The sequence below is a fragment of the Echiichthys vipera genome, assembly GCF_963691815.1.
Source record: "Echiichthys vipera genome assembly, chromosome: 4".
NCBI classification, from domain to species: domain Eukaryota; kingdom Metazoa; phylum Chordata; class Actinopteri; order Perciformes; family Trachinidae; genus Echiichthys; species Echiichthys vipera.
In genome coordinates, this window is record NC_139829.1 from 16,943,435 (window position 1) to 16,959,147 (window position 15,713).

Here is a 15,713-nt window from a genome sequence, read left to right on the forward strand (position 1 = left end):
CCGCTGGTTTCCAGTGCACAGGGTTTGAGATTAACTCCATTTTAGTGACCTATGCCAGGAGCAAGGCCCGCTGGAAAGGTGTGCCCTCCAGCCAGGCAACCTTTGTTAAAAAAGACTTCTGGAAGGTAAGACCTTGATTGCTTTCCTCAATCCTGATCAAAGATGTTACATGACCCTATTTGTGTCTTTCAGACTGATTTATCTACATACAACAATGTGACAGCCTTCCTTGCTCCGGGAGTGGTGAGTTTTCCTTGCATCAACAATTATTTCTTACCCTCCCCTGATCTTTTGATCCTGTATAAGTCATTTAGCCTACATAGCATTTGATTGTTGAAATCACTGATTAAACCTTTTCTGATTGGTTTACAGATAGAGGCGCTGGGTGAGAAGCTGTTGAAAGAGCTTCCTGATGATGCTTGTGTCATCACTGCTCGTTTTTCCTTTTCCAAACTGGCCACAAAAGTCGTCTGTTGGCTCCGATCTTGACCAAACTTTTGCTTATGACATCAGCACTGTGCGCTTACACCTGATAAAAGTACCATAAACATCACAGTCTCTGTTTTATATAGTTTACTTCCACTTATTATTCTCACCAGCACTAAAGCCTCCAGAGCCTTTTCTGTTCTCTTAAACCAGAAATGAACAAAAATGTGATATTTAAAGGAACACATGAACACTGTGGGGAAATGTTGATATCTGTCATGAGCACTGATCAGGAGTGATCTTTTTGAAAGATGTCTTTGTACATTGCAAGAATGAGAGGGACTCTGACAAAAGCAGACTGCCAGGATAATTTTTGACATCACGTATCCCCAGCAGAATATGTTCAATCTTTGCACAACAAGAACTGACTGAGCCTCTGCCTTCCTGCTGACAATCTTGTTATATAATGTCTAGATTATAGAAATTGGCTGTAGAGCTCTTTCTAAAAACTCAACTGCATAATAAACCTCTTTAGCATGCTACAGGGGGGTTTGTGAGGCCAATATTTGTTTATGTTATTCAATGGTTTTGTCCTATTTAGCTTTTGTGGGGTTTATATGTTGTGTTTATTCAAGACATGAATTTCTGTGTCTCCAGCTCAAGGCCATTCTGAGATTCAGTCCATGCATCTCCGAGACAGCCACTGAGGGTTAGGCACAAGGACGTTTTTATGTTGTAATTATCTGTGTCGCTTGACCCCTGTGGGTCTTATGAAATTTTAACAGAGCAGCATATATGTTATTCTTAGTACCTCCATTAAATGTCTAACCCTAACACTTTGTTTGTCAGCAGTAAAACGAGATTAAGTCAAATTTGCTGGAAAGTAAATAAGATAATTTGCTAATGAACAAGTGATTCATTTATGATTGTATTTACATACATGTAGCATTTTGAAATGTTGCCATTTTCTCATGAACAGTGTCTGGCTGTGATTTTAATTTGGTTGCAGATACAGACTAAATAAATCACCATTTGGTTTTGTTAAAATAACAACTTTGAGCAAATGTACAGCCTTTGAGAGCCACCTCTACAACCTTTCCACTCATGACACTGCTCACACTCCTCTAAACAGTCTCATAAGTCTTGCATGTCGGTGTCAAGTTGCAATACACTTGTCTTTGGTAAACATATAATTTCAAACTAAGGTTTATAACCTGCACTGTACCTTAAATTGTATTCAATATCTCCACCTGAGGGTGCTAGTGCTGCAAACAGAGTTTGGTGCAAAAACTCAGGATAAGATGAACCTGAATGGAATACAGATCATGTTTATCCTCTGCATAGTGGATACTTTATTGACTCAATGCATCAGATTTCCAACACCTTTTATATATATTATATTTTGCACCAAATTTAAATGGTAAATTTGCCCGGATTCAATGGACAAAATAAGTAAACTACAAAACATGTCTATCTGTCTTATTATTAATGTGAATGATGGCTGGTGATGCAAATCATATGAATCTTCATTAACTATCAGAATCCATCGGCTGTGTTACATTCTGTGATTTCATGTCCGTGCCATAATCAACAACAATGTACATGCAAGGTAATCGATATCGGGCAGACCTCACGCTCTCATTTCACATCGTGACGTCAGAGAGAGGGCGGCAGACAGCGGGGTAGGGAGGGTGCCAGAGTATAAAGACTCAGACAAAGACTCCGGGCTGCATTCTGAGTGCGGGACGACAAACCACCTCTAATGGAAGTACAGAGAAATATCGGGACCCAACAGACAAACAGCAGCAGCAGCATGTGTGAATCGACGCAGAGGTCGAGCGAACCTCGCCGAAAGAGAGTGGATGAGCGCAGTGCGCCCTCAGAGATGGCCAGGATAATCACTGACCCTGCCACGGGGAAGTCCTACTGCCGTGGGAAAGTTTTGGGAAAGGTAGCGCAATAATCTTGTTATTCGACCTTTTGGATTTACCACGTAACCCGAAGACGCAGCTTGTTAACATTGTTTTTTCCCTTTTCCAGGGAGGGTTTGCTAAATGCTACGAGATGACCGACCTCTCCACCAGCAAAGTTTACGCAGCCAAAATCATTCCGCATGCACGCGTCTCCAAACCTCACCAACGAGATAAGGTAAGCGCGCGGCTCCGGTGCCTGTGCGCACTGGTGTGACCGGACAGCAGATCTCACACAATTGCCTTCACTTCCAATCGTGACCATTTTGTCTCTTCCCTTGCTAGATTGACAGAGAAATTGAGATGCACCGAGCTCTGCACCACAAACACATTGTGCACTTTTATCACCATTTTGAGGACAAAGAGAACATCTACATCCTGTTGGAGTACTGCAGTAGAAAAGTAAGTGCTATTTGTCACATACTAAAGCCTCTAACCACTGTACTTTGCCACTACTATGTTTGAGATTTGGATAACACCTGCATTGCACCTAAAGTCAAGGAGGCACTCATATAAGACCTCTAATGTTTAATTGTATGATACAGCACATCTATAAAACTCCCTATAGTTTTGTGAGATAAAACTATGTTAAGGTTATCTACATAGGGAAATATGTGTCTATTGAATAATTGCACTTAAGGAAACCGCTCTATAATCATTCAATTTGATGTTTTTGCAGTCTTTAGCCCACATCCTAAAGGCTCGCAAAGTGCTTACTGAGCCAGAGGTGCGTTATTATCTAAGACAGATTGTATCTGGACTGAAGTACCTACATGAACAAGAGATCCTTCACAGAGACCTGAAACTTGGTAAGGAATCTTTATGTGGCATTGCTGAGACACTGTGTGCACAATTGTAACGATGCCTTCTGTACAGAGAGGATATCTTTTTTCTCATACACTTCTTCTGCTTTCTGTAATCAACTCATCGGAGGATCTGTGCAGTATTTAGCCTTTGATCCTGGGTTGGATATCAAGTGCTCATCATCTCATTCCCTTTCTTCCCTACAGGTAACTTCTTTGTGAGTGAGTCGATGGAGCTGAAGGTCGGGGACTTTGGTCTGGCTGCCAAGTTGGAGCCAGCAGGAAACAGGAGGAAGACTATCTGTGGAACTCCCAACTACTTGTCCCCTGAGGTGCTCAACAAGCAGGGCCACGGCTGTGAATCAGACATTTGGGCCCTGGGCTGTGTAATGTGAGTAGGCAAACTGTAAATTCACCATTAGGTAATTAAAAGGTTAATAATTATATAGATTGTTTTTGAATAACAGTAATAAATCAGCATAAAAAGTCAAAAGGGCTGGGGGCATGTTGAGATTTTGCACTAAAAGTTATTATGATAGACAATTTTTTAAATTGAATTACCGGAAATATGATATAGAAATATACTATATCACGATATACAGTTTATTATTATATTATTATACAGATATGGAATTACCTATATCAGTATAGAAGATTTTGGCCATCACTTTTGATGCCTACACTTGTCTGAAGTTTTTTTTAGTTATGAAAATCAGCTCACGTGTTCTCTCCATCCTGCTCCAGGTACACCATGCTATTGGGCAGGCCACCATTTGAAACCACCAACCTCAAGGAGACGTACAGGTGTATTAGAGAGGCGCGTTATTCTCTGCCCTCCTCACTGTCGCCACAGGCTAAGCAGCTAATCACCAGCCTGCTAGCCAAGATCCCAGAGGAAAGACCTAACCTGGACCACATTCTGAGGCACGACTTCTTCACACAGGTTAGACCCCGTTTTCAGTTCTTGTCTGTCTGTTCCGCTCACTGTCCGACTCTCTAAATGTCAATCTGTAGGAGTATAACACTGCCCCCCCTTCCCGCCAAGTGCATATTGACCCACTGTTATTCTCCACAGGGCTTCAGTCCAGAGCGTCTGCCGGCTAGCTGTTGCCATTCAGCACCAGATTTCCACGTCTCTAGTCCTGCCAAGAGCTTCTTCAAGAAAGCTGCTGCTGCGCTCTTTGGTGGAAAGAGAGACAAGGTCAAATACTACGAGACTCTGAGTGAGTATTGCATCAGCCAATGACTGAGCGCTCGTACCACTTCAAATGCCATTTGTCACACCGGCCAGATCTCTTTCACTAGAGGCAACGTTAAATCCAGTTTATGCACATGATTGCTCTGATGTCAGTTTATTTAGCTGCTGGTTAAAAGGTCATGCTCTGATATGTTGTGTGTTGTTGTTGCCTTTTGATAGATAAGTTAACTAAAGAGGAAGAGGAGATCTACAAACTACAGCACGACCTGGAGAGGACTGTCATTAGCCAACAACAGAGCAAAAAGATTTCTGAGGTAAGAGATTGTTCATTTAACACAAAACAGGAGATTTACAGGAATGTATGTTGCAGGCACATTATTCATACAACCATTAAATAAAAAGGTAGATTTGTGATGATATGTTGAGGAGAATCCAATGAGTCACTCTGATGCTGTACTAACATTTATAACATAATTTCAGACCAAAGCAAAATCACTTCTTTTCAACCTCTATGCCAATCACTTTGCAACAGTGGGTGACTACTTAGTCATAGTTACAATCTTGCAGTTTCTAACCATTGTCGTCACTGTTTCTCACCTTCAGACTGGAAGTCTACTTCCGCCATCTGCCGAGAGCCCTGTTGGCCCGGCAACGGAGAGCCAGTCACCGACGACGCAAGATACCATTCGTCTGATTGTCAGGGGGAGTCTGGGGAGCTGCAGCAGCAGCAGTGAATGTAAGTTCACCAGCCTTGTTACAAACACACAGCATAGTGAACTTGATGATATACAACATATATTATTGTTGTAAATTTCACATAGGAACATTGCATCCTTGATAAAATGATTGGATGAAACAGCTAGAGTGTAAAGGAATTTCTTGTACTGTAAAGACATGACATCAAGCTAAATGACCCCCCATTGTTGTTCCTAAAGGCCTGGAAGACAGCACAACAGGGAGCGTGGCTGAGACTGTTGCAAGCGTGTTGAGAGGATGTCTGGAGAATATGCCTGAAGGTGAGTTGACTTGTTGAAATAATTTGCAAAGTCAAGACCGATCCATGCAGTTATTGATTCCACATAGAAAGGTTTTATGATGGAGCTAAAGCTTATTATCTGCATTTGACCTTGAAATGTCTGACAGAGAGACGTGTTTGAGTTTTTAAAGATACACTCTCTTAATTTGTTCAAACACCAACATTTCCCAGCTCATTCTTTGTTTAGTTCTTGGATGCTTTAACAAAATCGAGGATTTTTATCGGTTCTCTAAATTGTCCTTGTGATTGTATTCTAATCCTCCTCCTGTGTGTTCTCACTGTGCAGCTGACGACATTCCTCAGGGCTCAAGCAGCTGCAGTCTTCAGTGGGTGACTAAATGGGTGGACTACTCCAACAAGTACGGCTTTGGCTACCAGTTGTCTGATCACACCGTGGGAGTTCTCTTCAACAACGGCACTCACATGAGCCTCCTGCCAGACAGAAAGTATGCACTATCCTATGCTTTCACAACACTCCACCTTCAGCTTGATAGTTATTAGTCACTACATATAATGAGGATGGCTTGTTAAAGCATGCTGTAGTACGTAGAACTGCTTTGAAGAACCTGTTTGTGGTTTGACTTAATTCCAAATTGGAGGGATGGTTTGACTTTTAGTACATTATCTTTTTTCTTAATGTTCTAATTGGCATCTTAACAGTTTTCAAGCATGAGCAATCTTTTTTTGGAAGTGATAAATACTGACAGATTTTAAATGTCAAGGAAATCCATTTATGTTTGGTCCATTTGTGTAGTGTTTATCTGAGTGGTTGCATAACTCTGTTTATCTCCTTCTCTTAATCTCTTCAGGACTATCCACTACTATGCAGAGTTGGGCCAGCGCTCTGTCTTTCCCACTTGCGAAGTTCCTGAACACTTTGTGAGCCAGGTGACTGTGCTCAAGTACTTTTCCCACTACATGGAGGAGAACCTCATGGATGTAAGTGCATGCTCTATTTCACCACTCCTGTTTCTGTATATCACTCTTGCTATTATGTGTCTTTTGTCTTTCTGTCCGCTGAAGCATTTGAATTGGTATCTTTCATGTTGCAACTTGTCTAATCTGGCTGTGTTACTCGTTTGCTTTCTCAGGGTGGGGACTTGGGTAGTATGACGGATGCACACATGCCCAGACTCTACCTGCTGCAGTGGCTCAAGTCCGACCGCGCCCTTATGATGCTCTTTAATGACGGCACATTCCAGGTAAACACACACTTTCACAGGCAACACAGCCGTTGCTGGGCATGCTCAGAGGAGCACATTTTAGGTGCAGTGAATGACACAGATTTACAGAAAGGAGGGTTAGACCAAATTCAAATAAGAAAAACACAACTTCCAATAGTCTTTTGCTTAAAATTGATAGAAAATAAACAAATTAACTTTTTTTTTTTATCTCCCAAGATCAACTTTTACCACGACCACACCAAGATCATCCTGTGTTGCCAGAGGGATGAGTACATGCTGACATACATCAACGAGGACCGCGTCTCCAAAACCTTCAAACTCAGCTCCCTGCTCACATCTGGTTGCCCCACTGACCTGCGTGAACGCATGGTGTACTCCCTGAACATGCTTCTGCAGAGATGTAGCTAAACCTACAATAATGTGTTTTGGACGCTGTTACACAGACAAATCTGCAGTGGTGCAGTGGAATCAGGATTCGGAAGGAGAAGTTTGAGGATGGATCTGTGAACAGTGAATTAACATTCCTTCACTGTTGCACCTTCATCACTCAGTAGAGGTGAAAAGATAGACTCTGCAGATGGAGGAATGAAATGTAGCTCAATGACATTGAATGGTAAAGGGCTGATTTGTATGTTGATTGTTGGAGGAGAGGAACGACTGAGCATGTTGGAGCGAGTACTGTATGTTGGTACGATTGGAACCCTGTTTGTGGGGAATAGAGGGATGTTTGGGAAGTGAAGACAAATGCTGGGCTGGCACCAGCTTAAACATGTATAGTATAGTTGATGCTGTTTTATAGAGTCCATAAACTGATGCTCTGAATGTAACCAGAGCTAGACTGTGGAATATTGTAAATAATGTACAGTGTATGTGGAATGATTTGCTAATGTGTGTGGATGCTACAGCTGTTTATATATGTGTGTGAGTGAGTGGGAGCGGTGTAAGATCACACTAACTTTAAAACTGTGATTTGTTCTCTTTAATAATGGATGGACTCAGCACATTGAGCTGGGAACCAGAGAGGTGATGTGAGGGGGAGGAGAGAGGGAGAGAATTACATTAAAAAAGCAGTACCAGGGGTCCTCAAAGGATCCCTTCAGAGCCATTATCACCGTGGTAGAAAATGTCCTCAATAACTTATTGTGTAAAAAAAGAAGTGCAGTATTTATTTATTTAATAATAAAGAGCATTTTCTAGAAACAATCTACTTCTCTTTCTCATTGATTGTTGTTGTCTCTGCCCAAAGATGATGTTATTACATTTTCTGACTGTGGCCTTGAAATGGATGCCTGGTATGATTTTTAAAAATGCATTCAAACAACCCTGAAAGATGTTATGTCCGTGTTTCAAATAAAAAGCAGTTACTGTGTCCATGTATGTACTGTACAGTGTGGTGAGAGTTAGATTAAACTACACTCATATCTGAGTACCAGTCCGAGTCAAAGCAAGTATTTTATCTTTAAGCCTCAACAGGAAATGGGCACAGAGAGGTAATCGAGGGTATGTTTACAGTGAGGTTGTTTACTTAAGCTCAAGGTCCTATCTTTGCTGAGTTTTCTTCTGCAGTGATCAGTGGAGGATTGCAAAGAGGATTTTACTGTGCATTTTGGCTAACCTTTTTCTGCACACTATAATTCACATATAAACATGAGCACCAGTCAACAGATCAACAGGCCAGCTGTGTGCTTCTGAAATACTTAAAGGAAAGGCAATTGCTGATAGGAGAGAGACTAATAAAATGACGCTCTGTACTATGTCAGTGATTGCATCATAGCTTTTGAAGCTACAATCATTCTTAGACATCCTTTCACATGCACTGACTGTAACTATGGAAACAAGCCACCACTGACTAATTTGGTTAGAGTCGGAAATCAATGAAAGCTCCTTGCTAAAAGTCAGAGCTCCTGTCATGACACATTTGTGCTAAAATTGTAACTTGTGTTTTTTGCTACTGATTGACTCTTCTGCTCAAATCTCCACATGAGTATTTGATCCAGCTGTCTGTTTTACACCTCTTCCCCCTCCAAGCTTATGTAATGATGGAAATTGAACATGGATGTTTGAGTCATCCCTTTGGATGTTCACTCAGAATATCTGTGCTCTTCAGAGTTCAATAATGAATGCCTCATGCATAAACATACCCACAGAGACAGAAGCAGAACAGGAAGTAGCCTACAAGAAGAAGGAACAAGAATTATTCATGACAGCACCTCCAGGTCTGAGTGTGCGTGTTTTGACAGTAATGGCCCCTGGAATGGATGCTTCAGTCAGACAGAAATAGACTTAGTCGTTGATGTTAAGTTTTTGTTTTTTTGGGCCTTTGAGGGCATTTGTAGCCCCGGACCTTAAAGGAGTGCAGTATCTCCATCAGATGGATGCAACGGGATGAACCAAATTAATAACAGACTGCTGCCTCTTTCCCAGCAAGCCAGAGGAAAAGTGGCAGTGTCTCTGAGGATATGTGAGGGAAAACATTTCCTAGTCCAATGTAGATTCAGCCCCCATAATGATTACTGTGAGCAAAAATTCAGGATTCAGGATCTCTTCTGTGAGTCAGCAAATGTTAGCTGATCAGCTTTATTGGCCTCATGGGAACTCTCTGAGCATAACACCAAGATAAACTAATTAGAAAACCCTGTGGAGTTCAAAAAGCTAAGACTGCGAGTTCACTCCATGTTCTTAGTGTCACTGTCATGTAAAATATAAAACTGCTAGTTTTCAGCATCACCCATATGAAGCTGCTTCTCCTCTGCAACATCACGTTAATAGTGGGAAAAGTCTTATGCATGCAGACAGGCTTAGCTCTGGAATGAGTCTAAGCTAGAGTGACAAAGGGAATCTTTTTACCTCAGCTTCTATCATAAACTTCTCTGCAGGCAGAGGAGTGAGTCACTTTGGCATTAAAAGTAATAGTAGGCACATTCTGCGAGAAAAAAAACATGCTTTGATATGAGAATACATGCACTTGGGGGATTAGAAGGCCTTTGCATATCAAATGTCAGCACTCCTCCTCCTACTATGTGGACAAAAACAGATGTACTGTAGAGAGAGCTGGGATGACTGTAGCCTTGCCCATTCTCTGGTGAAGCCTACAGTATCGACTCAATGAGCAATGAAATTTATTGATGCCCAGTGGGGAAACTTGGTACTTACAAACTTACAAAGTTGCCAATGCAAACTTAGTCAAATACTGTAATCTTACCAAGAAAAAAGTGTCCAGAGTTTGTTCAAGTATGCAAGAGGGTGTATGTGCATTTGATTCTCAACACATTTCCTTCCAGGTGTTCAAATATGTACAATGTTGGGAATGACTCAGTATGATGCAGTGGCCACTTGTGCTCAGCAGTGTAGTGTCCATGCTTATTCATCTGTTCCCTGCATATTCCTGCATTTAGCTCTCTTAAAAGTATTTTTTTTTCTTCTTTGTTGAAAAGGGACCCTTTTTGAAATGCTACAATAGGGTGTCATTCATGGACCAACATGTAAAGGTGTGGTCTTTACCTAGTTTGTAAAGTGTCCTGAGATAACTTTTGTTATGATTTGGCACTATAAATAAAATTGAATTGAATTGAATTAAAAGAGCAATAAAAACTGCGAGGGCTCACAGAATTCAAACCATGAAAGGATATCTTAATCACTACTTTGAAGCTGGGTCATAAGAACAGTGTGAAATGAGGAGCTGTGTTGCACATATTTGAATAAACTTTATGTCTGTTTATGTATTGTTATGTGGCAGCTTTTATGTCAAAGACAAATTTCCAGAGCGACAAATTAACTAATTTTCAATCTTGAAGCTTTTCTGGAGTTCAGACGGGCACTGGAGTCACGTGTTTCATCTCACATCCCTTGTGAGCTCAAGGACAGTCTGTGTCAAGCTTGCTTAGATTAATTTTGGAGCATCACAAGAGCCAAACTAAAATGTGTATTATTGTTGCAATACTAAAATAAATGACTGAAATATCCAAATGGAATCAATATAAAGTGCACAAAGCTCCAATCACCACTTAATGTTTGGACTTAAAATAAATAAATAAAATGCATGTTTCCTTTCTTCAGACATTAATCATGTCAGTCTAACCCAGCTGGAGTGACCTCAGACCCACCGTTGGACACAGCCTTCGTCCCTTTGTTAGAACAGCTTCCAGTGCAGTGGATGAGCATTACAGGTTGACTGATATTATATTGTTCAGTTTCTGTGATACAACTCCGTCAACTGCATCAGCACTCTTCTTGATGATGTCAGTAGAGAATGTGACTTCCTGGAAATGGAAATGGAAATAACAGCCTGCTGACTTCTTTAATAGCAACATGACATGGTTGTGTGTGGGCAGACAAAGGGCGAAAATAAGACTGAAGAAGGGAAAATGAGAAAAATTCATCATTAGCCACCAACACATTGAGCTATACTGAGCCGTTATTAATGACTTGGAAATATACTATACAATTCATTGACCTTCGCAAGTTCTTCTACACTCAGTCGATTGAACTGATTAACAAACGTGTCTCTCAGCCACTCCAGCATTTAGTCCAGATCTGCCTCTCAGTGTTATAATAATAAGATATCAAAAGAAACGAATAGTTAAGTTCATAAATCCACGATTCAATATGGTGACAAAAACAACTGCACAATGTGTCTCTGCCCATAAGATTTTAGCTTTTCAGTTTGCATTCACTTCAGGAACTAAATCTTCCAAAAGTCCTGCAGCATCAACCTCCCCATCCTGTCATTATAGCTTGGTAGTTTTACAGATGATCATTGAAGTACACTGCATTGCGAGATAATTACTGTTTAAGCTCTTTTTGGAAATAGACACAACAAAGTAGAAAATGCATTCCATCCATACCAGCAGATGAAGGGGTGTATTATATGACTTTCTGTAGTTCCCTTTCTCATACCCAAATTCCTCTTTGCAAAGTTTCAACATGTCTAAGAGTAGGCTTCTTATTGTGGACGGAGTTTACAATCTATCTATCCATCTATCTATCTATCTATCTATCTATCTATCTATCTATCTATCTATCTATCTATCTATCTATCTATCTATCTATCTATCTATCTATCTATCTATCTATCTATCTATCTATCTATCTATCTATCTATCTATCTATCAATCAATCTTTCTATCTATCTATCTATCTATCTATCTATCTAACTATCTATCTATCTATCTATCTATCTACCTGTTTATCTATCTGACTAACTAATCAAACTTGATGTGCAAAGTCCATGCATGAGTCATCAGCAGAGAAAAATGTGCGTCCCTCCTCCCATCATTCCGTCACACTTACTATTTTAGACACATGGTTTAAAGGCTATTTAAGCTGAGCAGTGTTGGTGTCACAGTGGAAAGCAAGGCATTTAGCAAAGATCCGTGAAGTGTGGCAAGTGTTTAAATACAGCCCTACCTTGTGGAGGGGGGAAACTCCAGAGGCTTCAAAGCAGCGTTTCAATCCTGTGACTCACTGTAGAGATAGACGGACAAAGCAAATCCTACACACACACACACACACACACACACACAGACACACACACACACACACACACACACACACACACACACACACACACACACACACACACACACACACACACACACACACACACACACACACACACACACACACACACAAATTGTGTTGATGCTGGAGCTTTGTCTTCTATCGTCTCTGATAGATCCAGATGTGTTGTTATGTACCATAATAAGATATGTAAATCATTTATGTTCATATCACTGTAATATCACTGTGTCAGAGTCGTTGCTAACAGATGGCAAAATTGTTGATACACTGTTACAGCTTGATTCAGTTACAGCTTTGTATGCTTTTGTTTAGTTTGGTACAACAAATCCCACAAATCATACAATCATGAAGTTGGAGAAGTTTGATCTGCTATAAAGCTTGTTCAGAGATTCTAACTGAAAGGTCTGTGATACAGCCCATGCACCTTTGGCATTTCTCCAAGCCTGCAGGTTTAAGCTTTGGTTTGGTAAATGCCAGAGGTAATATTATCCAGTTTGTCATTCTCCCAGCATGAAGGAGAGATGCAGGGGTGGACAAATGGACTGTGGTGCCGGATGGAGGAGGATCGGATTCATGATGTCAGCTGGGGGAAGATTGCTGGCATTTGAGGACACACACATACAAAAAAACATTTTCGAAGCGGCTAATGGTGAAGAGTGGAGAGAAAAAAAAGACAAAATGTGTTTCTTTTTCTGTGAGGAGCAATGTGTGTTCAACTGATCAGACAAACTCATACACCTGCCTTCTCTGTGAATTGATCTAGTCTACAGTCATGAACAACTATCTATTCACAGGATACATGCAGGGGGTCAGCTTACTGTTTTTTACTGAAAGCAAAAAAAAAAAGAATCACCTCTCACTGCTTTAAGAAAGAGTGACTAAAAAGGCATTTCACTGCGATGCAGATGTTTCACTGCAATAATGTCTGTCTGTTCGACGTAGTGCTGCCCTCTTTGTGTGTATATGTGCTTTCATTCATCAAAACGCTGCCTTCTACAGAAGAAAAAGGTAAAATGCCAGGACAAAGAGGAAACATGAGAGTCTGGCATGAGGTTAGTGTGGTAGGTCAGTGTCTCCGGGGATTCGTCTGACAGCTCCATCAAAGAGCCAATCAATGCATCATCTCTGGTAATAGATTGCCAGTCTCCACTTGCTCTGCCATTGAGCTGAGTAGGAGACACACTTCTGTTTCCATGGGAACTGGTATTCTCATTCTCGCCCGCACGTAAACACCCAGCTGCAATTTATTTGGCCACTCACAGTTAGTCATCCTATTGCTGTGTGCACACTTTCTCGGCTAAGCATTGTAATCATATTATTTCATAAAACTGGAGAACAAGTTTTACAGCGTACATTTATAACGATGGTTATTTTATTCAGAACAGAATCATCATTCTTCCAAGTACACCATTTGAATCACTCAAAAAGATTAAAAAAAAAATGGTAAAAAATGTTTTTGAATAACTTCAAAAGCATTAGCTATAATCTGTTTGTCTACAGAATAGCTTGACTTAAGAAGCTATTGTCATTTGAATTTTGGGGACTGAATATGCTGAACACAGGTATTATAAAGCATACTTATGGGTGTCATTTCCCAATTTGAGATGAGGCAATTTGCTCCCATCACTTCCTTGGGTTTTAGGTTGGTTTTTTTTCCCTGCTGTATTGCTTTCGTTTAATTTAGCACCAGCATTACTGTAACTTTCCAGATACCCACAGGAAGTGTCCACCCAGATAAAACTGTTGCAAAAACATGTGGCTATACAAACAGAATTATCACATGCATGTCCTTTTATTTTTAGCCTCAACACCACTTAACTTCAAGCACTAAAAAAATCCCCAAAATAACTTATTATCAATAACAATCTAAAGATGCTGGAAATGAATAATTCTCTCATCTATGGTAAATTGTTAAACACCTGTTTATAAGATTAAATGTATTTATACACTGCTAGAATCAATAAGTAGAGATGAAATTGGCTGTTTGAGAGGTAAGATATATTACCGGTTGTTAAAGAGATAATGGTCTGAAAACAATAATTTATAATTCAAAAATGACTGACACAGCACTGATGGAACTAGCCAAATGCAACACAATTACTGTTGATGAACTGTTAAGCCATTTACTGTTAACCAATCGTCAAAACAATAGCTGTTGTCACTGTTTGTATTCCTTTCAGGGGAAATGAACAGGGACACATCCTACTGGATATCCTCTGTTTGGCCCGGCAGATGAGATGTGAACAATAAGCCAAATTAGTTTAAGGATGGAAGAAGGAAGAGGAGGTGGACAACAGCCTCTAAAAGATTCCCAGTGTTTTGATATAACCATTAAGTGTAGTATAATGTTGGTATACAATAAACAGCCTCAGAAATCATTCAAGTTAAATATGGCCTCTGGAACAAATATTAAGACCAGTACAACAACACAGCAGATATTTATTAAATTCACTGACATAGTAGGTTGCATTGCTGGTATTATATAGATGATTTCACTGAGCTGATGTTATGATTTATGCTTTTGGTTCCCTCAAGGGGCCCAAGATAAATCTTAAGGTAACAAGTAAGCAAAACAGGCAAAAGGGAAAAACATCTTTATTTTCCCCAAAGAGAAATTTGGTTTGCAGCCAAGATAACCTATTTAGTTGCACATCGTTCAAAAAAAGAGCAACTCAAATTATTTTTATCATCTTGTGACATCTTTCAAGAAAAAAGAGATAATGTTTGCTTTTGAAATATTAGATACTTTAACCTCTTTAGGCCCTGAAAAACAATTTTTTCACTAAGTATTTTACATAGCTATTTCAAGTCAATCAACAAAGGAATCGTTTCCCAAAATAAACGCTGATGTTAAAACCCAACTCATGAAGTTCATGAGAAAAAACACCATAAACACAATTTTCAAACAATGTGTTATATTTCTAAAATGTATGAACACAGGAGTTTGTTTTGTTTTGTGGCAGAGTTTGTTTTAACATCCATATAAGGACTTGCTGCATGCTTTCCAGATGAGTTTCGTTCCGTGCTGAGGAGCAGGTGTCATCATGCACTCTGAAGCCCAGCTGAGTTCACCTGTGTGACTACCCCGGCTAAGTGCAGCATCACAGACAAACATCTTACTCACCCTCACTCAAGGGTGATGTGTTGACTCTCGATAATTGTAAGTTTTGTCTCTGCATGAGTGTTTGTCAACTAAAAGCCCATCTGCAGTCAGACCCATATCTTGACTAATACCTTTTATGTCGCTGATTTTCATGTGCACAGTGAATCAGTTCATTTAAATCTCAGCCCTGTCACAGTGGAATTTTATGATGTTTTCCATATTTGTGTGGGTTTTTCCCACATTTTCTTCTCCAGGTTCAAAGACTCATGAAAAAAAGGGACTAAACTCTAGATACGAGTGTTAATGTCCTACAATGGTCCCCTAACCTCTCTTAAGGATAATTCCTCATGTATAAGAAGTTGTGCAAAGCAACAAAATAAAGTTTACTCAAGTGATGTGAATATGTGCAATTTTGCAGTATTTGTTGAATATTTAAATTTCTTGCTACTTTATCCTTCTGGGGAAGTATTTTA

General features: G+C 40.1%; 2 protein-coding genes across 2 annotated transcripts in view; both read left to right on the top strand.

Annotated features, from left to right (window-relative positions):
- Positions 1 to 513, top strand: part of LOC310946041 (ATP synthase subunit C lysine N-methyltransferase) — a gene marked incomplete at its 5' end in the record, with an annotated part of 2,300 nt that extends 1,787 nt beyond the window's left edge. The window contains 3 exons of the mRNA XM_083912326.1: positions 1 to 125; positions 193 to 243; positions 373 to 513. The exon at positions 1 to 125 is cut by the window's left edge and continues 16 nt beyond it. Of these exons, the coding sequence (XP_083768452.1) occupies positions 1 to 125; positions 193 to 243; positions 373 to 489 (293 nt within the window). The 3' untranslated portion in view covers positions 490 to 513. The remainder of the gene's footprint in view (positions 126 to 192; positions 244 to 372) is intronic.
- Positions 514 to 2,174: 1,661 nt separating this feature from the next.
- On the top strand, positions 2,175 to 7,814 carry plk2b (polo-like kinase 2b). The gene is made up of 14 exons (XM_083912755.1): positions 2,175 to 2,377; positions 2,467 to 2,574; positions 2,682 to 2,798; positions 3,076 to 3,205; positions 3,407 to 3,590; positions 3,944 to 4,142; positions 4,275 to 4,422; positions 4,617 to 4,711; positions 5,001 to 5,133; positions 5,333 to 5,413; positions 5,720 to 5,879; positions 6,243 to 6,372; positions 6,525 to 6,635; positions 6,834 to 7,814. Exons 1-14 carry the CDS (start codon positions 2,189 to 2,191, stop codon positions 7,023 to 7,025), a joined length of 1,977 nt encoding a protein of 658 aa, XP_083768881.1. The 5' UTR covers positions 2,175 to 2,188; the 3' UTR covers positions 7,026 to 7,814.
- Positions 7,815 to 15,713: the final 7,899 nt, after the last annotated feature.